The 22188-nt window shown below is 46.2% G+C and overlaps 4 protein-coding genes across 4 annotated transcripts; all 4 read right to left on the bottom strand.

Annotated features, from left to right (window-relative positions):
- Positions 1-342: 342 nt before the first annotated feature.
- Positions 343-2238, bottom strand: LOC119133426 (THAP domain-containing protein 2-like). Its single transcript, XM_037269253.1, has 3 exons — positions 2027-2238; positions 1188-1383; positions 343-1009 (listed from the first exon to the last, which is right to left on the bottom strand). The coding sequence occupies exons 1-3, from the start codon at positions 2092-2094 to the stop codon at positions 635-637; spliced, it is 639 nt and encodes a 212-aa protein (XP_037125148.1). The 5' UTR covers positions 2095-2238; the 3' UTR covers positions 343-634.
- A 436-nt stretch (positions 2239-2674) lies between these two features.
- LOC119133421 (proliferation-associated protein 2G4-like) lies at positions 2675-6948 on the bottom strand. Its single transcript, XM_037269241.1, has 13 exons — positions 6750-6948; positions 5633-5761; positions 5459-5564; positions 5319-5388; positions 5151-5243; positions 5020-5083; positions 4880-4958; positions 4573-4651; positions 4353-4486; positions 3919-4013; positions 3722-3849; positions 3504-3557; positions 2675-3438 (listed from the first exon to the last, which is right to left on the bottom strand). The coding sequence occupies exons 1-13, from the start codon at positions 6835-6837 to the stop codon at positions 3385-3387; spliced, it is 1173 nt and encodes a 390-aa protein (XP_037125136.1). The 5' UTR covers positions 6838-6948; the 3' UTR covers positions 2675-3384.
- A 526-nt stretch (positions 6949-7474) lies between these two features.
- Positions 7475-17615, bottom strand: erbb3b (erb-b2 receptor tyrosine kinase 3b). Its single transcript, XM_037269266.1, has 29 exons — positions 17393-17615; positions 16362-16516; positions 16115-16301; positions 15583-15708; positions 15449-15511; positions 15248-15366; positions 14459-14600; positions 14265-14378; positions 14082-14199; positions 13918-13991; positions 13758-13848; positions 13492-13694; positions 13297-13429; positions 13139-13232; positions 12155-12312; positions 12021-12077; positions 11584-11725; positions 11397-11516; positions 11226-11324; positions 10970-11155; positions 10754-10909; positions 10607-10682; positions 10252-10398; positions 10080-10177; positions 9839-10021; positions 9701-9763; positions 8536-8818; positions 7710-8452; positions 7475-7660 (listed from the first exon to the last, which is right to left on the bottom strand). Exons 1-28 carry the CDS (start codon positions 17469-17471, stop codon positions 7719-7721), a joined length of 4200 nt encoding a protein of 1399 aa, XP_037125161.1. The 5' UTR covers positions 17472-17615; the 3' UTR covers positions 7475-7660; positions 7710-7718.
- Positions 17616-19899: 2284 nt separating this feature from the next.
- On the bottom strand, positions 19900-22164 carry arf3a (ADP-ribosylation factor 3a). Its single transcript, XM_037245194.1, has 5 exons — positions 22092-22164; positions 21254-21436; positions 21068-21178; positions 20857-20981; positions 19900-20791 (listed from the first exon to the last, which is right to left on the bottom strand). Exons 2-5 carry the CDS (start codon positions 21399-21401, stop codon positions 20630-20632), a joined length of 546 nt encoding a protein of 181 aa, XP_037101089.1. The 5' UTR covers positions 21402-21436; positions 22092-22164; the 3' UTR covers positions 19900-20629.
- Positions 22165-22188: the final 24 nt, after the last annotated feature.

Raw genomic sequence — 22188 nt, 5'->3', positions numbered from 1 at the left:
CCTCATATAAACATTTAAAGTGCTATAATCAAATGTAGCAGTGCCAAAATTACATTATTTTTATGGCCAATGATGTTCTGTGGAAAAAGAAAATCCAGATCAGATTAATATCAGGAATTTAGCAGGATGTAAATGCTTTCAAATTTGTAAAGTATGAACTTCCTTTGTTCCCCATTGCATCCAAACAACTCCAATCTCATGACTTGGACTCAAGTTGACTTAATAACTATGTTGGTTTCCAAACAACGTTCATGGGACCTCGAAAAAAAAAAAGCAACAACAACAACATAACATGATGCATTTTTTGTGTATATTTAAAAAAAACTAACATGAAAAACAGGCTAGGAGACAAAGTTGAATTTATTAATTTCTACATCTTCCAAACGGATCAACTTGACCCGGGTTAAGTTGCTATTTTTACGACAAAATCTTGACTCAAGCTGACTTGGCATCCATGAGACTTAGTTTGACTTGAATTCAATGACATGACAAGTCATTCTGTTTACATTTGAAAGTCTATTATTGTGCCTTTTGTGAGTTTGAGTACATCTCACAGCTTATAAAACTGAAAGCAGCAGTGAACAACAATTTTTGCATGCCACCAAGCGAGGAATCCGGCGCAAGCTGTCTCGAGTCAAGTCGGCAATTGGCCGTCGGTCGACTCCTCAATTAAGGAGAGTGTGAAGGACTCCAGAAAGGTCGAAGCCAGAATCTGGGCGCTATCGGCCGAAACCTTGCCGTTGCTCTTCAGGTCTTTCAAAATGCTCGTCAAGCTCTCCACCCTTCTCCTCAAACGTCGCGTTTTCTGATGAGAAACCTTCATTTTTCTCTGAAGGCTTCTGATGGTGTCTTGGGCGCTGTCCAGCTTGCGCTTCACCTTTCGGGGGTCGGGGTCAAGGCAGTAGTTGTGATCCGGCGCGGAAAGTCGCGTCGCCGACACCGCGGCGGCTTTCGAGTCCGGTTGGGGTTCGGGCGAAATGGGTTTGTCGGCTTTCCGCACCTTCAGTTTCTGTTGAAAAAAAAGTGTCAAATTACATGCGGAAAGAAATTGAGTATGCATTTGGATGAAAAAGAAAATGTCAATGGCAAATGTGAAGATCCTTATCAAAGAATCTTTCTTTGACACTTCTGCTGACTACTAAATGGACTAGTAAGGAGCGGAGAAACGGCGTCGGGTCCCCACCAACCTTTTGCAGCCATAGAGGAAATTTAAAGACGCTCGGTATGACGCCTTGCTTGAGCCGAGTCGTCTGGCCACTTCGGTCAAAGTCGGCTTCCAGGAAATGGTCGCTACAGAGCAATGTGACACCGGGCGTCGCCGTGAAGTTCTTCCTCCTCAACGCTTGGACCCACTCTCTGCACATTTTTTCATCCTTCGGGAATCTGTTCAATCAAATAATGATCTACCATTGCTGCGTCATCATAACATTCTTTCCTTCTAAATGAACAAACGAACCATGACACCCCCCTTTAATCAGCAACTCTTGCTTATTTCACACCCACTCCGTGAATAAGATTCCATTTTCCATCTAAATGACTACTTTTGAACTTATGTACAGTAAACTCTAGTATTATGAGTACTACATTTTCCCTCACATCACAGTACTTTCTGACATCCGCAGTTTCTCAATTTGCGTTCTGCGATCTTGGAAACGTCATCAGTCGCGGCCAAAATATCTGCACTGCTCATCCTTACGAGGGTAGCGGGCGTGATGGAAGCTTGGACCAATGATGTGTTAGAAACACATAAGCGTTCATATTTACAAATTGATGGGCGTTCTTCGGAAGAACGTTCTCGGGAAGACGTCACTTGGCGAGTTTACGAGGCCATACTCTGCGTTCTTCACATTGAGAAACGGCCATTATGATCACCTGCACAGTTGCCATCATTTTCTCTTTCTATTATGCACAATCATAAGCTCGCCTCCACATATCTATCCCACGCGTTTGATTTCTTTTACAATAAGCTGATTTGAATAGAAGAATATACATGGAAAAAAAGCAGCATTTATAATCCAATTCTTACCGATGAAATGTGCATGTAGAGCTTCTCCCAGACTTATTGGAACAATCGTATGCTACACACTGTGGCATTTTCTTTGTGGAGATAGAAAATAGTGTACAAACACCAAAGACAAGAGTCTACATTCGCGTTTTTTAGTCGCGCTTTAGCAAATGGCAACGCATGATGGCTGCCGCTGCATTTCCGGTTAGCGTTCTTCTTCGTTTATATTTCTGACAATGTAGGCGATGATTTAGCATCCTACTGCCCTCTTCAGATATTATGCATCAATTACAATTTAAAGGATTTACGACAGCGAGTAGGTGCTAACACTGTCAAATAAATGTTCCATAATTTCTAAATACGATGATGGGCTCTCTGAATTAGTTAATAGACCCAGAGAATGAATTTAGCAATAATTTTAATCACAATACAAATACGTATAGCTGTGAAAACAGCTTTCAAAATCTTTCACGTATGAGTTTGTCCCTGTTACATTCAGACGAATACACCAAAAATCTAAAAAAAAAAAAAAAAAAAGCAATGCTAGTTATTTAAAATTAACATGGATTAAATGGCCAGATTTGATATTTAAAAAAGGCTTTTATGTTCTTGTATTCTTACGCTGTTTAAAACGATGACCCGCACAGTCCAAAAGAAAACATTCACAAATGATGTCGCATGTCTCTTTAATGATTCTAAAAATAGCCTTTAAAAGTGAGGTTTGGTTATACAAAAGCAACCATCATTGGAGGTCTTATGTAAACACAGACTGTCAGACCTGCAGGAGGCACACCATTTGAATGCGGGACCGCTAACAGGTTGAAACGTGCAAAGTTGAGAAGAATCGGTTCAATTGATTCTCCTTGCGCTCGCTATCGTCCAACAAGTATCCCTGACACCTTGACGTGTATACAAAGTCGCGGTGGCGCAATACGCCGACCGCTGGTGTCATAAGTGTAACTCGAGCCATCGGGATTTAAGATTCTGACAACATTGTGAGCACCCAAATTCAAGTTCCGTTTCCTTGCCGTGCCTCAATGACACTATTTTGAGCATCCTTGACATGTCGCTCAAAGTCAATTTTATTCAACGATATCTTTTCATGTGGCAAAATGGGATGAGGCTCAAAGTCAACCGGTTAAACGCTCCTGTGAGATTTTGCTCCGAATGGCAAATTCTCTTTCAAGGACAATTAAGAGTTACTCAGTGTGTGTGTGTGTGTGTGTGTTTGTTAAAAATCTATCAATTTAAGAGCAGCCTCATCCCAGACTGACATGTGTTGGATTCCAGAGGTGCCACCTTGCCACAAGGGCCTCCGACAACGGGGACAGAAGCGAATACGACGTCTGTTCTTCGGCGATGTCACACGTTGCTCAGATTTATTCCGCGCCTTCCGTCGACTGTCCTGTTGCGTTCTCCAGCGTCTTTGTGGCCTTGATGAAAAGATCAAATTGAGAGGCGCAGCAAGCAACGGCAATTCCCAAATGACGGAACTCACCTTCTTTTTCTTTTTCTTCTGCGTCTTACGACTGGTTGAGCTTTGAAGCAAAGCCTGTAAAAAAATGAAAATGACTTTGATAAGCTCCCAAGAGCAGGACACCGTAGATCAACATTGTTGACGGCTTTGCGAGTGCCAAGCCAGCCTTTGGAGGGTCCATTAGTCAGACGAGGTTTTTTTCTCTGGCAGCGGAGTCCCATTCGTCAAACGCTTCTCACCTTCAACTCGACGTCCTCCACCTCGTTCTCCGACTTGTACATTTCGGGTTCGTAGAGGCTGTTTGTGATTCGCAGTGGTCCGTTGGCCATGAGCAGCACGGTGAACTTGAATTGAGCAACAAACTCCCCTGCACACAAAATGAGCTCGGCTCAGCTCGGGTCGGGCCTGCGAGCGAGCGAGTGAGGCGGAAGCTCACCTTCCTTCTCCTGGAGAACATTGAAGGGCTGCAGCAGCTCGTGCTTGGCGCACTCCACCACACCCAGCCTGGCCTTGCCTTCGTCCTCAAACGCTCTGGAAAAAAATCAAAAGTCGTCGGGTTTGGCATTTGCCGCTTTGTTTGAACACAAACGCTGCATCAGCATGCATACCATCAAGCATTCTTTCATCAGCAGAGGAATTGAGAAATATTTCTGCAGTTTGCTCTTATTCCTGTGGGTCGTACTGCCACCTGGTGGCAGAAATGGGCCAATGCAGAAGCTGTTCCATTGGTTCACATTCTATCGAATTATGTGTTTTGATTCACGTTCTGCATTCCTTTGGGCTCGCCACAATGCGACATCTTCCATCTCTACTTTTTAATTAGAAACACTTTAAATGTTGTTCTATTGGATAAAAAAAAGAACGTAATACCTCAGCGTAAAAGCCATTTTATCAAAGCGTCTCTCCATCTCGCTGAAGAAGGTCCGAGAGGTCTTCATCTTTAATCCGTACACTTTGTTGGGGTCTCGTTTGTAAACGGTGGTCCTCAGACCGCCGTCCTTTGCCTGGTTCGCGACACAAAGCAGCGTTTGGCTCCATTTGATGATGCGTGCTTGCCGCTCACAAATTGAGACATTTTTTTTGGTCTCACCTTCCCCTCGCCTGTGCTGACGAGCACATCCACCGCGTACACTTCATGCACCTCAAAGTCGGCCTTTTCGTGGTCCTTCCTGCGAGCGCAAAGTGAGGTCAATATGGAATTGTCACTTCTGCGGAACGGTTTGGTGTTTTTGGAAGATAAAGCAGCGGGCTGCGCCATCTTCTTTCAAACCTCCAGTGAGGCTTACTTTGGTTACAAAACGAGGAGGGAGCGAAAACCCAGTTCGCACCGCTGCGCTAGCTAGCAGATATCACAATCCTAAAATTCGAGTCGCGGCATATCTCCTTGCTCAGTGCACCTTTGTTGGTCCGTCGGGTTTTGGATGATGGTTTTGTCTCCATCGATGACGTGTTGTTTCAGCTGATGGGACAGCAGGCCTATGAACAAGCGTGTCCAATTAGGCGCGCCGACCGCACAGCCGGACGAGAAGACACTCACCTTCGATCGGCGTGCACTTGAACGACTTGGCGATCTTGTTCCACGCTTCTGTCACTTGCGCGTTCTGAGAGGGAGGTACAAACGAGCGATTGGAACGAGCGTGCGCCACGGCGATGGCGCGAGAATGTCACCTGGTTTCCCGGCTTGACGAGCCGCAGGGCAGCCTCGGCGCACAGGTGAGCTGCCACGATGGCGTCGGCCTTGCGACCCGTCAGGGGCTTTTCCTGCGGACACGGGTGGGCGCCGTGTGAGAAGCGCCAGCTCAACTAAATTGAACTTTTTTATTTTTCTCCCTTTACCTTGGTCACACCGACAACAAAGCTGTGAGCCACGTTGGCAATGAAGCCATCCACGTGCACGCCAAGATCACTAAACAAGACAGGAAAGAGTGAGCAACATGCTAACACCTCTGCTGCGTGCAGTTTAAACTTTTGCTCACACTTTGACAAGGTCCCCGTCCTTAAGGGCCACATCGGGGTCACTCTTGAGCGGAGAGTGATGGCACACGCAGTTATTCACTGACACGCATGTCGGGAAGGCGATGCCTGGGAGGGGAGAACAAGCGTTTGAATTTGATGACAACGTAACGGGGAGGGACACTCAAACAGCGCACCTTTCTTCATGTCCTTCTCCTTCTTGAAGATCTTTCCACTTTCTGTTAAGATGAAGGCGTCTCCTTTTTCACACAGGCTGAGCACGGAAACGCCAGACATGGCCGTCTCAACCACTATCTTCAGGGCCTCTGCAATATTGACAAAAAGGCGCGGCCATTTAATGGTGGAAAGTGGGGCATTCTGATATTTGTCAATGAGTTGGGCAACCCACAACCTGTTATTATGACAAGTGTGAATTAAGAATGAAGACTAATTCTAAAACATATCATCAAGAAAGTAATTTAAGATATTTTTCTCTGAATTCGTGTCATTAAATATAGCTTATTTGAAACACAAACACGCTATGTTCGCTACAATAATTGCCGACAAAAGGGTTGATCCAATAACTATGATACGGACTTTCCGACCAGGTCGATTGGAAGTACTCGATTATAAATTTAAATTGACTTGTGCAGCTGAAATGCACGTGCAAACGTTTGTTGACATGCATTGTGGTTGAAGTTCGAAACACATTACCGCAACATTTTTCCCCACTTGTATTTCAAGGCCTTGCACAGGAGCTAGTGTTATAAAAACGTATGCGGTGAGTCATATTTCTCTTTTTTTTTTCTTAGTCTGTGCAGTGCAGCGTGCAGAAACGATTTGAGTAGTTTTAAAAACACAAATGAGCGCAATTGGCTCATCCACTCATCACGAGAGGCTCCCGTTGACGTCTTTAACTATATATTTCGTTATATAACACCTTTTTAAAAATGTCTTTGCGCGTACACATTTGTATCAGTATACTTTGTCGACGTTATCAGTTAGCAGTACCTAGCTTGCGTTACTCAGCCATTTAGCAGCCAAGCTAACCGCTGCTAATGAGGACAACAGCATGGCGATAAACGACTCGCCACGTTAGACAAGTTCTAGCCAAATAATACGGACCGAGGTCCGGTTCGGGGAGGTTTTGACGTTGGGGCCACTTTGAGCTTAGCACATTTGTTGCGCGTCAACAGCTGCAGCTGCCGGCCGGCCACACACGGGTGGTGGTCGACTGTCTGCATGCCTCAGCTAGCTAACGTGAAGCTCGAACATTCGGGAGGTGAGCTGCTGTCACGTTCCTGAACCACTTACGGTTGGCGATCTCGGCTGCCATCTTATACTTGGTCACCACCAAGTCATCGGCGACCGTCTGCTCCGTATTTTCTTCATCCCCAGACATGTTGACAGAAGGTCCAAGAAGTCAGAGGAACTTTCTCCCCACCCAACAATCCTCCGAGTGTCAGCTAGGCGCCGCACAATGTCCCACGCACGCCGAGAACCAACAACCGCGAGATCCCACCCCTTGCCAAAGATGCGTTCAACTCAAGTCAAGATAATCACCGTCATGCCGCTGTTGTTTGGTTTGCAAATGGCACTACAGTGATCCCTCGCTACTTCGCGTTTCGTTTATCGCGGCTTCACTACATCGCGGATTTTTTTTTTCCAAATTAAAAAAACATTTAAAAGTCAAAATAAAACTTCTAAATTGAGGAAACGTGTATAACCTTTAGGACAATGTAGTATTGCTCCAAATGTTCGTTTACATTCTTTTAGAAGTCCGTTTTCGCGTGTTAGGACGATCGCGAATTAGCATCTTTCCGCTAACTCGTTAGCCTGCCCAGTACTTCTTGTTGGTGACCGTACTTCGCGGATTTCACTTATCCCGGGTGGTTTTTGGAACCAATTATCCGCGATAAACGAGGGATTGCTGTATTTGTACTTAGATGTCCAGTAATGCTTGGCATAAGTATTATTTTGAAGAGAAATCAAAAGACTGGTGGTTTTTCGGGAGCCAAAAGGTATATTTTATTAAACAAACACGTGGTAAAACAGTGTATAAAAAAACCTTTGTCTTTGACATAATGTCATCAGTGTACAGCAAGCTTACAAAATGATGGCAACTCTCCATCCATTTAATCCTGAAGGTACAAAAATGGCACAATACAGAAATCCGGTTCATCTCTGCTTATTCTGCACTTGCTCTCCAGCAAAATGCATCTCAACTTGTTTATGCTCCAATGGAAAACTTGACAAAGCACGTTTTCCCGCCACCAGCGTGGACTAGGTCCGAACAGCATCCGGCTTGAGGAACAGTCTGCTGTGCCAGTAGTCTGGATTGTCAAAGGATGAGCTGCCACCAGGCTCTCCCGTGCCCGCGTACACCTTGATATATCCCCCGATCCCCGTGCACCTGCCGCCGCCCGACTCCCCCTTCACTGGGAGGTTCTGGTAGGTCGCCTGCTCCTGGCCGCTGGCGATTCCTTCAAATGTGGCCATATCCTCATACTCCTTCCCTTCCTCATCTGGCGTATTCCCTCGAAGTGCTTGTTGTTTATTTGTGTGATGGCACTCCGCTAACTGAGCCTCCTCTTCCTCGCGTGTTCCATCCGACTCCGCTGCGGATGTCTCGCGTCTCTGCTGCGCCGGCGCCTCGTCCTCTGTGGAGTCGCGGCGTCTAATGTCCATGTATTCGTATCTGCCTTTCCCCTGAGGAGAACGCACGCGGTCCTCCTTGGCTTGGATCTGCTTCTCCATACTACACTGATGCTTCTCTGTGGCCAAATTGTCCTCGAGGTTCTCGTCTACCTGCTGATCGTCGGTGGCTGGAACTGGTGTCAAGGTGTCCTCGTGGGCAGGTAAGAAAGCGACAACGGCCGGAGAAGGTGGTGATGGGGTATCACGATGTGAAGAGTTGCCCTTTGCCGAGCAAAGGTCACCTTCAGATTTGTGGCTCATCACCTCGTACTCCAGGGCCAAACTTTTCACTTTGTTTAATCCGGGCGTGACTTTACCAGCTTGTGAGAAATGACATAAGCAAAGGGACTGGCTCTCATTTATGTCAATCAAATTATGTGCGCCCTTCACATTTGTTTTTTACCTCTTTCTGGAGCGCTAGGTGTTCCAGGAGGGACGTAACCAGAGTGGTCTGCCTCCTCCTCCTCACCGCCGGATGTCCACATCTTGTGTGAAGACGGACTCGATGCCGTGGAGAGCTTTCTGTGCCTGTCCGCTCGAGGGGCGGCGGCCCTGTCCGATCCAAGCCGAGACCTGTGAGGACCGCCGGTCCTGAAGCCTTCGTCTGCCTCCCTGCCATTCCCTCTAACCTCTGAACTTTCGGGCAGAGTTCGCACTGAGCTCCGGCGGGACCTTTGGAAGCGCAGCTTTACGAAAAAAGAACATATTTTGAAAGTCAACTGAAATTGTCCACACGTACTATTATTAGAGGAGAAAGGGGAAAAAAGCTGAGCACTACCCTGTTAATGCTGCAGGGGGCAGTAGAGTCACAGTTTAGACCAGTGGTTCCCAAAGTGGGCGGTACCGCCCCCCTGGGGGCGGTGGAAAGATCTGGGGGGGCGGTGAGGAAGAAAGGGGCGGTAGGGGGGCGGCAGTCGATTTGTACACAACACGCCGCTCTGGCCCAGCCAGTTTTTGGTTACAAAAAAAAATCTGCTATCAAGTGCTGTGGAACAAGGTCAAGATGTACTTCATTGCCTTCCCAACATCATATTTAGTAGAACGGGGCTTCAGTGCAGTCACCTTGCTTCTTTCCAAGCAAAGAAACCGACTGAAAATTACTGACCGCGGGGATCTACGACTTCTTCTTAGTGAGTTCCAGCCTGATGTTGAGAAGCTTATGTCCCTGCACCAAGCACATCCATCCCATTAATATTACGTGTGAGACAATGAAGGTTACTGGTGGAATGTTTATTTACGATTCTATGTTGCTGAAACAGTTAAAACTGCTAAAAAATAAATTGGTTTACTAAATACTAAATTGGGTTTTATTTGTGAAATACACATTTGTGTTTAACCTTTCTCTTTTCAAATTGCAGCAAACCAAATATCAAGAAAGAGGTGTTTGTTTCCATATGTGCGTTGGGGGGGCGCTAGGAATTCACTGGGGAGCCAAAGGGGGCGCCAGCCTGCAAAAGTTTGGGAACCACTGGTTTAGACAATAAAAAAAAAAAAAAAAAAAAAAAAAAAAGGGATCCTCTTTCTTGTGTGTGGGTGTGTGTGCGTGTGTGTGTGTTTGTGTATCTAACCTGAACAAGGCTTTCTACAGGATTTCGAGTCATGGGCAGGTAACCAACAGGTACGGCAGCGCCCTACAATGTCACGAGAATAATGCTCACTGCTGAACATAAAGTCCCCGTCCCCCAAAAAAACGCTCAGCTCATTACCCGATACGAATTCATCCTTGAACGAGAGAGACTCCACGAGGGCGAATGTTGCAGAGGAGGTGTTTGGAAACCTTCCTGCAGAGCCTCCTCATCTTCATCCACCAAATCGGGGTCGAGCAGCCCTCGCTCAGAATCTCTGCGCTGGATGTCCCGCGAGGTGCTATCGTCCTCCTCTCCTTCCAGCTGCAGAAGACAACAAAGTGGGAATTTGCACCTTTCCATCAGATGATGAGCATCTCACCTTGATGACCAGGTATCTGGGCGGATCTCTCGCCATGCGTGTAAAGTCGCTCGCCAGCTCTTTGAAGGTGGGCCTTATGTTTTCATCAATCATCCAACCTGAGACGAGAACAACCAGCCGGCTTTCACATCTTGTCCGAACGTGCCACCGCCTGCGTTTTTGCGCCACTTACATTTGACCATGACCATGTAGACGTCGATGGTGCAGATGGGCGGCTGTGACAGACGTTCGCCCTTCTCCAGCAAACACGGAACCTCCTGGGCCGGTGCTGAGCCGTAAGGCTCCGCCCCAAAAGACATCATCTCCCATACTGTCACTCCTGCGCCAAAGAACGAGAGTTTTGTTTTTTTAAAAACGACACAATACTTGAGTTGATTATTTTTGACAAATCGCGAAACATTGGGGGCGTGTCTGCTGAATGTGCTGAAACCCCGCCCCCGCACAACCGTCAATCGAAAAACATTTTGGAATCAACTTTACAGGTCTTAGTCGTCAAAAATCCAGGATTGCGTAATCGGGCAGCTCACCGTAACTCCACACGTCACTTTGATGAGTGTATCTTCTGAACAAGATGCTTTCGAGAGCCATCCATTTAATGGGAGTCTGCACAAGAACGTCAAAGGCATTGAGTTGGCATACAACAACGTGCGGCGGGGTAGGGGAGGGGGGGGGACCTTGGTGTTGGTGTAGATGTATTTCTTGTCGTCGGGATAAAGAAGATCTGCGACGGCGTAGTCCGAGATCTGGACCTGGTAGTTGTTCTTCAGTAGGATGTTGCGTGCCGCCAGGTTCCTGTGTACCACGCAGTGTTCCTCCAAGTAGTACATCCCCTGGCAGGGAACACGTCAGCGTGGTGGACTCGGGTCGGCGGCGCCGTGTGGACGACTTACTTTTGCTATTTGCACGCACCAGTTGAGCAGACGCTGGGGGCCCAGGCTGTTTTTGTGCCGCCTGACGTGCTCCAGCAAGGAACCCAAGGAACTGAGCTGGGTAATCAGCTGCAGACTGGAGCCGGGACAGATGCCCAAAAGTCTGACGATGTAGGGGTGGTCCAGGCTGCCCATGGCAAGCATGCGCTGCGTGGAGAAGGTACACGGTCGATGGACTCCAACCCTGAATGCTCATTTTCAGATTCTCGATTCTCACATCAGTTATCTCGGTGAAGGTCTGACGGCCTGAGCTGTCCTGGAGAGTCTTGATGGCCACTGGGATCTTCACCGTCTCTCCATCCGGAGTCCAAAAGCCCTTTGAAGCGGAAACAAGCAGTTGAGCCGCAGTCACATATCGGACTACAAATGACAAGCAGACGATGGCTACCCTGTGCACTGTGCCAAAGACACCGGATCCCAGAACTTTGAGCTTTTTTAGCTCCGAGGGCTTCAGGGTGTGCGCGTGAACCTTGGTTCCTTTCTCCCCGGGACCCAGTGGCTCAAAACTCTGCCAAGACACAAGACTCCTGACTTGAACGCATCTCGACCGAGGCACAGAGGTGGGATTGACTCACCTCTCCGCTCTCAAGGTATCTACGCATGGCTCTCTTGCGGCGGATGGCCAGGCCTCGGTGGTAGAGCAGGCCCAAGAAAAACAACACCAGGCAGAATATGAGGCCAGCTGGCACACCTAAGGCGATGCCTGTGATCTGGCCACTTCAGAGCGAAGATGATAGGGTGGAGACATGGGGCACACAGGTCACAAACAGCTCAAAGGAAAGTTGGAAAGCCATGTCGCCATTTGCTTCATGTGGCAGGACCAGGAGACCAGATAAGATCAAACGCATCTTCTTGCGGCTTGCGCACAGCTGCGCAAAACTTACATCTCAAAGAAGAGCTGATACAAGCGTCTATTTGAATGTAATCAAGTCCAATATAAGAATCCAAACGCTAGCCGCAAGCCTCACCATGCTCAACCCACAATTGGGGAAGTTCAGGCGGAAAAACTCACCCGCTAGCAGCCAGTCTCACAGTCTCCAAACAATCACCAAGTCCTGGGCCTGAGCATCTGCAATAGGCAAACGTAACAAATGTGACGTTTGGGTGCTTCAAACAAATAATCATGATAAATGCCAGAAGTCCCACCCTTGGGTGCAATTGTGGTGACACGGTTCACAGTGACCTTCCGCGTTGGCATACTTGAAGATGAGGCCCCTCTGGCCATCGTTGACCCCGGCAGGGCAAGACGACATGCAGTAGGGACCGTCTCGAAGGTTGGCGCACGCCACGCACTCGTACGCTCCCTGGAAAATAGCCAGGTGGCAAAAGCCACTCAAAGGATGGAAGGAAATGCACGGCAATAAAATCCGTGTTAATCCATCATCTTTTTTTTTTTGTCGGTTTTTTTATGCAATGATCAAAAGCATCATAAAATATGAAGAAAGGCTGTGGTTGTTCGCACAATATGATTATAATTCAATTCATTGGACACTATTATTTCCCTTACAGAGAACTTACTAACGTCAACAAACCCCGTAATGTATAGAAATTCCTATGGTCCCTGAAGTAAACACTTAACTCTCGGCGTTTTGTTTTTGCAATTAGATCTCGCGGGATTGGAAACGAAGAAAGTTGTTGCTGGTTGGATTTATTAAACGACATGTTCTTGGGAACCTAAATTTGGATTTCTTTTGATGTTGATAAAACGTTACAAACCAAATAGACACAATTTACTCGTTGTAGTCAAGTCAAAGTCAAAGTCAGCTTTATTGTCAATCCCTTCATATGTCAAGACACACAAAGAAAACCGAAATTCCGTTTCCTCCATCCCACGGTGACGAGACATACAAGTAGGCGACACAAAACAAAAACAAGAAGGCACAAACCATAAATACTAAATAAAATAAAATGAGCGATGAATAAATAACAGACCAATAACCCATTAAATAGCAGTAGTACCCCTAAAACGCCAGTAGGTGACACTATCCCTCTGCGTCAGGTGACTTTCTTCTAATTTGTGCGTAACTTATACTACAGTACAGTAACAATTAATTCGACTCAAAAGATGGCCATCCAATTTTATGAAGGCGAACCTGCTTTTGATTTTTAAATAAGAAAAAATGTTCCTACCGGCCCCGTGCAGCTGACCTCCCCGTGCAGACGTTTGCACTCGGAGTGACAGGCGACACATTCTCCATCAGCCCTTGCAAATTCTCTCAGGGACCTATAAAAGTAGACGCCATGTTAGCTTCCATCACATCTTCATTCATTCTTTTGCTGATACGGACCCAGTATAAAAATGGCAGCTGTCCACACAAGTGCCATTTCGGCTGTAGTTGCGACAGGAGAGACACTGGTGCGGTCCCGGGCCCCAGCAACCCGAGCTCGAACACATCAGGTCGCACACGTGACCTTCAGCGACTGCAGCAATCAAATCCAAGAATCACAAATGCGCTGACATTTTTCCCAAGGTCCCAGCTCACCGCATTGGTCCAGCGGCTTGTTGCTGTTGATGCTGTTGACTCGGAGCCGCCCCCCTCGGAACAGCTTAGCCCAGTTGACGGCGTGGTGGTAGCAGAGCTCGGGGTTCTGGCTGATGTACACGCTTCCGTCGCTGATCTCGCGGAGGGAACGTAGACCCAGCGAGGTGAGCGTGGAAATGCACATCACCATCAGGGAAAAGCGCCTGTGATTGACAGCGTTGGTCAAAAACGGGCCAGAAAAAGCAGATGGGCTCATCAGGACTTACCTGTGAAGTGATCTTCCTTGAATGGTGGTGAGACTGGAAAAGACGGATAAATCGCTGAGCTCTTTTGGCCACGACTGGATGTTGAGGATGTCTGCTCGTGCGACACAGTCAAATCAGCTGCTCAACTCGACATGACGACAAAGTGGAGCAGACATCGTACCGGTTATCTCTCGAACGGTGCGGAACACTTCTAGCTTCTTAGCATCCAGAGGTGGGATCTTCTTGAAGTCATCTCTGAGGAAGGCAAAGGTTAAAGGGCACACCAGCCCCAATTTAGCGATACAAGCTAGCGACTCAATTGTTATTTTAACATCCTGCGCATACCCAAGAATGCCCGTGACCAAGAAATGAAGACTTCCTTGGATTTTGGTACAGTTGATGAAGCTGTCAATATTGCTGGAGTCCACAGTCTGCCTGTGTTCCGCCCCCGTGCCTTCACACACTGTCAAAAAAGAGGATTAGAGGATTCCACTTTCCGCCCAATTTGAGAATTTCTCCGAGTTAAACCTTTGGGGCAGAGTCCAACGCAGGGCTCGCAACGTCTGTGGCCTTCTCGCTCCACCTCCATCTTGCCTGGAGGACAGACGCTCACGCAGGAGCTGCCGTCCACCACGAAATGAGCTAGGAGGAAAAGCCAGAAAGGAAGTGAGGCCGAAGAAGAAGGAGAAAAAAAAAAACAGCGACTTAATTGGCGCACTCACCGGGGCACTGAGAGACACAAATGGATCCGTATTGATATTTAGCGTTGGGGTTGCTCTCCATCTGGAACGTCTGCTTGTTGTAGATGAGAGCTTGCGGACACTGAGGCACGCATGCTCCCGAGTCGTTGAAATGACGACATGCCTACACGCACACAAATGGAGCAGAGACTTCGATTGTCAGCTTTGCACGTTTTCTTCTTCTAGTCCTACGGAGGTATTTGTGACGGACCGCTTTCCGTTTTAGCGACGCGGCAGGATGGAAAGACAGGGATTTATTTAGGTGATAGGTGATAGAGAGAGCGAGAGAGAGAAAGAGAGAGAAAGAGAGAGAGAGAAAGAGAAAGAGAAAGAGAAAGAGAAAGAGAAAGGGAGAAAGAGAGAAAAAGAAAAGGATAGAGCTAGATAGATAGATAGATAGATAGATAGATAGATAGATAGATAGATAGATAGATAGATAGATAGATAGATAGATAGATAGACAGACAGACAGACAGACAGACAGACAGACAGACAGACAGACAGATAGATAGATAGATAGATAATAAATAAATAAACAAACAAACAAACAAACAAACAAATAAAAATAAATAAACAAACAAACAAACAAACAAACAAATAAAAATAAATAAATAAAAAAGTAAATAAATAAACAAACGAACTAACAAACAAACTAACTAACTAACTAACTAACTAACTAACTAACTAACTAACTAACTAACTAACTAACTAACAAATAAATAACTAAATAAACAATGTCTATAAATAACGTAAACTAATTGCAGCACTTACAAAACAGTGGACATCCAGAGGGCCCGTGCATCCCGCCGCACACTCGATATGACAGCAATCCCTGGGGCTGGTCCCAAAACAACGACCGTTACACTGCGGAGCGCACAGCGTCTTTGTCACTGAAAGGCACACAAGCGACACAAGTTTTACATTCCGTCCGCTCTTGAATGCAGCGGAGAATGGGAGCAATTGTGCACTCACAGATCTGACAGTGCTTCTCACTTGGCCCCCAGCAATAATGTCCACAGGATTTGTGGCAAGGCCCTGAGACAATCAAGGAAAAATCACAATGCGCACCAGTAAAAGCAGTTCATTTCTTTTTCAGCTGCTCCAACCTCTGTCGCCATTGTAGTAGATGTCAATAGGAGCGTTGGAGTCCCTGATGATATCTTGCCAGAAAACCCACGGACTATAACTCAAGTATTTATTATTAATGATCTGTACTCCTCCCTCCAAGATTTCTGCAAGGAAAGAGTGGACTGGTTAACTTTCAGGAAAGTACATTTTGATGATTTTATTCATCTCACTGGTGGTGTTAATTGATTTTTTTTTTTTTTAAAGAAAGAGTGTAGAATATAATGTCTACAATAGAATATAAAATAATAATAATAATAATAATAGAATCTAAATAAATATCAGTCAAATAAAAAAAATCACAAATAAATTCAACATTATCACTAAATTATTTCAGGTTAAAATAAATAATGGGTATGTTTTTTTTTTTTTTTCTTTGACCTGTGAGTGCAAACTTGATACCTCCAGCTCATCGACACTTGACAGCACCAGTTTGGCAAACAGGATTGTGAAATCCAAAACTTGCTCCAAGCTGAGAATCGTCTATTTAAAGCAAGCAAACAACGTTGTCACCTGTCAGATTGGTGAGGCCGAGCCGCCGCAGGCCGTGCGATCCGTCCTTGGGATAGTTGAGGTAAACGGAGAGAGCAAAGCGTCGTTCGTAAAGGCTGCTTCCTCTGATGACCCGCAATTGCTCCAGGGGAATTTCCCCAAAGTGATTCATGGCGATGAGCACGTAGCCTGTCACCTCGCGGATTGTCTGCACGCAAGAAGACGCTTACCAAGCCGCTGGTGGTGCACGTTGTTGTGTTTCTTTTACCTTAAGGAAAGAGAAATCCCAATTGCTCTCAATCTGCGTGACTTCCAGGTTTCCCATGATGATTTCGCAGCCGTCATAGCGCTCCTTGATCAGGTTGTATTGATTCTCCTGAGAGCCTGTGGAGCTCAGTCCATTCTGGGTGCCAAGACACACCGCTAACACACAGGAGAGGAAGACACACATCAATGCGGTAAAACACACTCTCAAACAAATATGCAAACACACTCTTTGGTGTCCCGCAAGGCTCAATTTCGCATCCCCTTCTGTTTTCTATTAATTGCTGCCACTGAGCCAGATGCAAATCACTCAAATTGCTTCTTTCGGCCTTCATAAAATACCGTATAATACTCATATCAGTAGTTTCCTTTAAGCTCCATGCTGCACATTTACATCCAAACAATCTTTCCATGTCGAACAAATGGGCGTATGAGTGCACTAGTGAGTTCCTGCTTGTCAGTTCTGCAGCTGGATGAAAAATGTGCAGAAGAGCAAAACTGTCGACAGTTCATCACTTGGACACACAGAGCCCCAGGCTGACGGAATTGACGACTTGGGGTCGAAGAGAAAGGGCTTCTCTCATACAAAGTTCTTATTGTGATGAAGCTACAAATGTGGACAGTCTCTCTCTCTCTCTCTCTGGCTCTCTCTCTCTCTCTCTGCAGTGACAGTACTTTAGTGTGTGTGTGCATCTTGGGGTTCACTACAGTACATATATGTGTGGCAGAGGTTGCGCTGCTGAGACAATGGCTGGTGTGTGAGTCGTCGTTTCTTCTGGCACTGGGAAGGGAAATATCATGTCAACATTTCTGCGCAAACAAAATGGCATCGGTCAATTAAAGCAACGTCTTCTGTATGGATTCCGTTTGGAAATCCGTGCTTCTCAACAGAGAAGACGTCAACTGATAACGTCTGGTTTTCACCATCTTTGCCAAATTGCCTGGTGAAAAAGTTCGATTGCTTCCGTTCATCAGTGGCAGTTTGCTTGATTCAAGCACAAAGAAAGTGAATATGAATGAAGGTTGCTCACTTACCATCATGCGTTGGAGTCAAAGTCGCTTGCCGACTCCACAGCAATGCCACGGACACGCAAATGACGAGCCACTGCTTCATATTTTCTCAAGTATGACCATATCACACCAGTCTTGACTTCATCCGGCCTTCCTTAGCTCCGTCTCGTCGTCCTTTTTGTGTAAAAAGAGCAGATGAAGGCGCCTGATGAGTTGATGAAAAGAGGCAACAAGTGGCATTTTGTTTTGAGCAAGAACTTCCCTCCCTGAGCGGCTGCTGTGATTGGCCAGGGACATGCGGCCGGGCGGGCTTCTTCCACCTATCCCAGCTCGGTCCGTCGTTTTGTTTTTGTTGTTGTCACTGAATACGTAGGATGTGTAGAATGATTCAACAGAAAATAATTTGCCTTAATAATAACTTTGGTTGTACTCTTTGTATTTTGTTGTAAAAAAAAAAAAAAAGGGTCGGTGGCTTTTTTTTAGACTGCTTTTTCCGATCTGCTATACAACAAATGGATTGCCACATGTTAAGCGCTCTGAACGTTACGCGTCCCTCAAAAGGAAGCACAGATGCGTCTCATGGCGGTCCGAGTAACATCAGAGGCGACTCTGTTGGTTGTGTAAAAAGCAGTATTGTCCCCCCCCCCCTCGTGCAGCCTGCTTCTTAATCACCTCTTTGATGCACATGGAGCAGCCGGCCACAATGTGAGCATTGTCAAATGGTCGAGTCACTACTCAGCCCCATAACAAGCTTAATTTGTGCAAAAGGCCTCAAAGTCGGCAAGATTCCTCAGACAGCGAAACAACTCACTGCCTGGCAAGCATGAGCAACTTTTACTGATAAAATGTGACTCATGGATGCTACATTTAAAGTTCCTGGAAAGTGGGGGAAAAAAAATGCATGGCTTCTAATTTGGAGGCATCACAAAAATAGTGTTGTTGTTATCGAGCCTGCCCATCTTTAAGTGATTTAAAAATTTTTTTTAGCAATGTTGTAGTCAAGACTAAGACATTACCGAAACGAGAGCGTATTGAGATGGAAATGAGACCGAAGTAAATATGCATATAAAAAATGTTGACTTTTTAAAAAAATGTTTTTATATTATTATATTATTTTTTATATTTTTTACACAAACACAAATTTGATGAATGTTGAGCAATGAATTGTAGAGGACGAGAAATATGATTATTCACCCTCAAAAGACGCACTGCAAATATTCATTGACATAATCTGCAATCACATTGGCAGTCAATGAATGGAGGAAAAACTTGGCTCGTGATTGGTGTCATCCTTCAATGTTGTTCTACCTTGTCTTTGGAGCATACTCAAACACAATATGAAAGCATATTAGAAAAAACATAATGAATGGAAAACAGTTGAATCCCCAAATTAATGTATAAAAATGAAAATACTAATTGGCTACAAAATCATGTGCTTGAAGAGAGATGTCAAATGTTCTGTTTTGTCCAGATGGCGTTTGTCAGCTTTTGTGCTCTAACTTTAATAATTGATACCTCTTGTTATGTTTTTAGTTTGTTATATTTAAAAAAATGCTTATGATAACGCCGCTTTAAAATTACAAAATAAAAACCTATGTGAGGTTATGGTCCATGCCTCTGTTGTCCAGCAGGAGGCGACAGAGCTTCAGGTTGAAGTTGAAAGCCCTTCACTTGCTCCAGCCCCTGCCCTGCTCTGACCTGAGAAAATGATCGCAGCCAAAATGTCTGCAAAGCAGCACGACTTAATGAGATGCAGAAAATGAAAAAAAAAGTGAGAGAGCAAGAGAAGCGAATCATTGTCCGTTTGTTTTTCAAGACAATAGAAATCAACTCTCCTCCTCCTCCTTGGTTGTTGTCGAGCGTCCTCGATGAGTTTGGTGTCAGCCATGCAGTCTCCGATGTGGCCCCTCCCAATTAAGGCGAACTGCGGGAGGGTGACTGCTGTGGCCTTTTGCAGTTATGTCTCCCTTCAAAGATTGATGAATCGATTGTGGAGCTGCTGCCGGTGTGTCTGTGCCCTGGGCGAAGGCGTCCCGGTTACGGGTGGGAATCCCAGCTATGGCATCTACCCTGGGGCGACTATTGTAGCTGTCCTGCAGGGGGCCGCAGAGCTGGTGGCCCCGGGAGCCAAGTGGAGCAACTCGGACTCACATACTGCTGTCACATCCCTGGAGACACACAGCGCTACTCTTGTGCCAAGTAAAAGCAATACAACCGCAACTCCACATTCACCTAAATGTTTTGGAACAGTTTTTCTGGCATATAAATATATAGAGCAGTTGCTTCCAGAACACAGCTGAAAAGCAAAACATTCAATCAATGTCCGTCGGCGGCGATAGAAGCGAGTCGTCACTGGCTCCACCCCCTTGTTGTGACGTCACACTTGCGTCAGGACGGCTACACTTTACACATGAGGGGGTCGCTGATGGTGGAACACTTGACTGTCTTGTGAGTTCGATTCCCGCATATGACGGTGTGAATGTGTGATAAAAAAATTAAAAAACTCACACATGAATAGACAGACGCCATTGGGAGCGAGCGTCGGTATTTATTTACAGCAGTTGACAGCCAGTCGCGCCGCCCGCAAGCCCGATTTGTCTGTCTTCACATGCAGCATGGGAAACAATCGCATTCTTTTCATTTTCTTCTTTCACTGCTTCCACTCGCAAAGAAGTGATATACAGTATTGAACACTTCAAATCTGCTTTACAATAAATAAATCCTGCTGAAATATAATTATTAAGTGCATTATTGGGGTAAATAAATGCATGTAATCTAAAAGAGAAAAAAAAAGGAAATATATGTATTTCAATAAAGTCAAATATGCCTTTGACTCTGTTGCAAACAATGTTGAGCTTTTGACGACAACATCTTGCTAGTCCCACAATACTAATATATCATTTACATCAAGTACAATTAGGTAACATATTATTACTCCACCTGCAGCACAAGTGTAGACCTGGACAAAATCAGACGCCAAAGGAGGGAAAATACACGTGGCAGTTCCGAAACATATTCCCGTCGTACATCCCGATGTACGGATCCAGTGTGGAGAAAGCAACGCATTGAAATCACACACATAATAATAATAATAAAAAACTCTCACAGAAGATCCAAACAAACCAATCAATCAAATAAATAATCAAGTCAAAGAACAACAGAGATGTTTGTTTTGGGGGGAAAGGCCGCCGAGTCAGGGACTTCTCGGCACCGCCTCTCCGTGTCAACTCGATGCGTCCGGACCTGGATGGAGCTGGCCCTTCACTTTTTGTTCTTCAGCTGATTGGCCAGCCAGTCCAGGCCCTCGTAAAGGCCGTCGCCGCTGGTGGCGCAGGTGGCCTGAATGTACCAGTTGCGGTGGCGAAGGGAGTGCAGGCCCAGCTTGTCGGTGATCTCCGCCGCATTCATAGCATTGGGCAGGTCCTGAAAAAACAACAACAGCGGTCGTTGCGTCACGCGCGCCCGGGCACGTCCGAGCGGGTCCGCACCTGCTTGTTGGCGAAGACGAGAAGGACGGCGTCCCGCAGCTCGTCCTCGGCCAGCATCCTCATGAGTTCCTCTCGAGCTTCGTTGACGCGCTCGCGGTCGTTGCTGTCCACCACAAAGATCAAGCCTGCGCAGGTGGGATGACGGCGAATATGCTAAGTTGACCTCCTGTAAAATCTGATTCTGCTGACATCAGCATGGGTGGCCACTTACCCTGAGTGTTTTGGAAGTAGTGCCTCCACAGGGGACGAATCTTATCCTGGCCGCCCACGTCCCAAACAGTGAAGCTGATGTTCTTGTACTCCACCGTCTCAACGTTGAAACCTGAGCAATAGGAAATGACAAAGGAGTCGCACAAGCTGGATTTTTTTTTTTTTTGGTGGTTCTCGCCTCACACACCAATTGTGGGAATGGTGGTGACGATCTCGCCCAGCTTCAGCTTGTACAGGATGGTGGTTTTCCCCGCCGCGTCCAACCCCACCATGAGAATCCGCATCTCCTTTTTCCCAATCAGGCTCTTCAACAGGTTTCCAAAGATGTTGCCCATGATGACCAGCGGCCCGCTCCTCAGCTGCAACAGAACTATGAAGCGGAACTCTTGAAAACCACGCGGCACATTTGTAATGCCTTCACCTCTCAGAAGAAATGAAACACATACAAAAGCTGGAGGCTGGTGAAAGTTCAAACCAAAGTTAATCATGATCAGCACTGACACAGTCGGCTGTACAGGTAAATAATATTCACTACCTCGGGGCAGTGCAGTAGAGGTAGGTGCAATTGTTATGAAACAAAACTCCACGCGATCTCGAAAGAGACAAATTCCAAAACAAATCATGAATTAGCATCGAGTATGCTGGCCGAGAACCAGACTGCATGCTGCAGTATGCTGCAGTCGCTTCAGCCGCGTGGACCGAATCGATTAGCTCGCGAGACATCCAGACATTGATGATGATTATTATTACGATAACGATGCAGTGTTCAAATGACAAGCATTAAAAGTCCATCTTTGCTAAATCAATTAAAGCCATATTATTCGCCCCTTGAGTGTGTGTGCGTGCGTGTGTGCGGCAATCGTCGCATAGTCACGACTAGCACTCCGCTCGCCTTAATGTGGTCGATTAAAGAGCGCTAATTGAGTAATATTTGTTAGGGAAAAGGCTTAGGGTATGTCACATTAACGTGAGCACAATTGTCACGTCTCCTCGTCGAAACGATGGCGCAATTCGTTTGCACTTACCGTCAACGGGAGGCTGCCAGCTGGATGAAGGAGAGAGTCAGGTTCGTCGCAAATCCCGCGATGACACGCCTGCGTAGTCTCGCGGGATTTGGATAGA

Source organism: Syngnathus acus, chromosome 2 (genome assembly GCF_901709675.1).
Source record: "Syngnathus acus chromosome 2, fSynAcu1.2, whole genome shotgun sequence".
In the NCBI taxonomy this organism is placed as follows: domain Eukaryota; kingdom Metazoa; phylum Chordata; class Actinopteri; order Syngnathiformes; family Syngnathidae; genus Syngnathus; species Syngnathus acus.
This window is presented reverse-complemented; position numbering and strand designations above follow the sequence as displayed.

Excerpts from the sequence above, each read along its gene's own strand:
- LOC119133426 (XM_037269253.1), bottom strand. The coding sequence starts at position 2,094 with ATGCCACAGTGTGTAGCATACGATTGTTCCAATAAGTCTGGGAGAAGC. Across the intron at positions 1,384-2,026 it reads TCTACATGCACATTTCATCG|ATTCCCGAAGGATGAAAAAA; the intron begins GTAAGAATTGGA and ends TTGATTGAACAG. Across the intron at positions 1,010-1,187 it reads TTCCTCTATGGCTGCAAAAG|AAACTGAAGGTGCGGAAAGC; the intron begins GTTGGTGGGGAC and ends TTTTTTCAACAG.
- LOC119133421 (XM_037269241.1), bottom strand. The coding sequence starts at position 6,837 with ATGTCTGGGGATGAAGAAAATACGGAGCAGACGGTCGCCGATGACTTG. Across the intron at positions 5,389-5,458 it reads GACGGGGACCTTGTCAAAGT|TGATCTTGGCGTGCACGTGG; the intron begins GTGAGCAAAAGT and ends TGTCTTGTTTAG. Across the intron at positions 5,084-5,150 it reads TCGTCAAGCCGGGAAACCAG|AACGCGCAAGTGACAGAAGC; the intron begins GTGACATTCTCG and ends CCTCCCTCTCAG.
- erbb3b (XM_037269266.1), bottom strand. The coding sequence starts at position 17,471 with ATGAAGCAGTGGCTCGTCATTTGCGTGTCCGTGGCATTGCTGTGGAGT. Across the intron at positions 12,313-13,138 it reads AGGTCAGCTGCACGGGGCCG|GGAGCGTACGAGTGCGTGGC; the intron begins GTAGGAACATTT and ends GCTATTTTCCAG. Across the intron at positions 10,910-10,969 it reads GGTGCGTGCAAATAGCAAAA|GGGATGTACTACTTGGAGGA; the intron begins GTAAGTCGTCCA and ends GTTCCCTGCCAG.
- arf3a (XM_037245194.1), bottom strand. The coding sequence starts at position 21,401 with ATGGGCAACATCTTTGGAAACCTGTTGAAGAGCCTGATTGGGAAAAAG. Across the intron at positions 20,982-21,067 it reads CTACTTCCAAAACACTCAGG|GCTTGATCTTTGTGGTGGAC; the intron begins GTAAGTGGCCAC and ends CCACCTGCGCAG. Across the intron at positions 20,792-20,856 it reads TCGTCTTCGCCAACAAGCAG|GACCTGCCCAATGCTATGAA; the intron begins GTGCGGACCCGC and ends TTGTTTTTTCAG.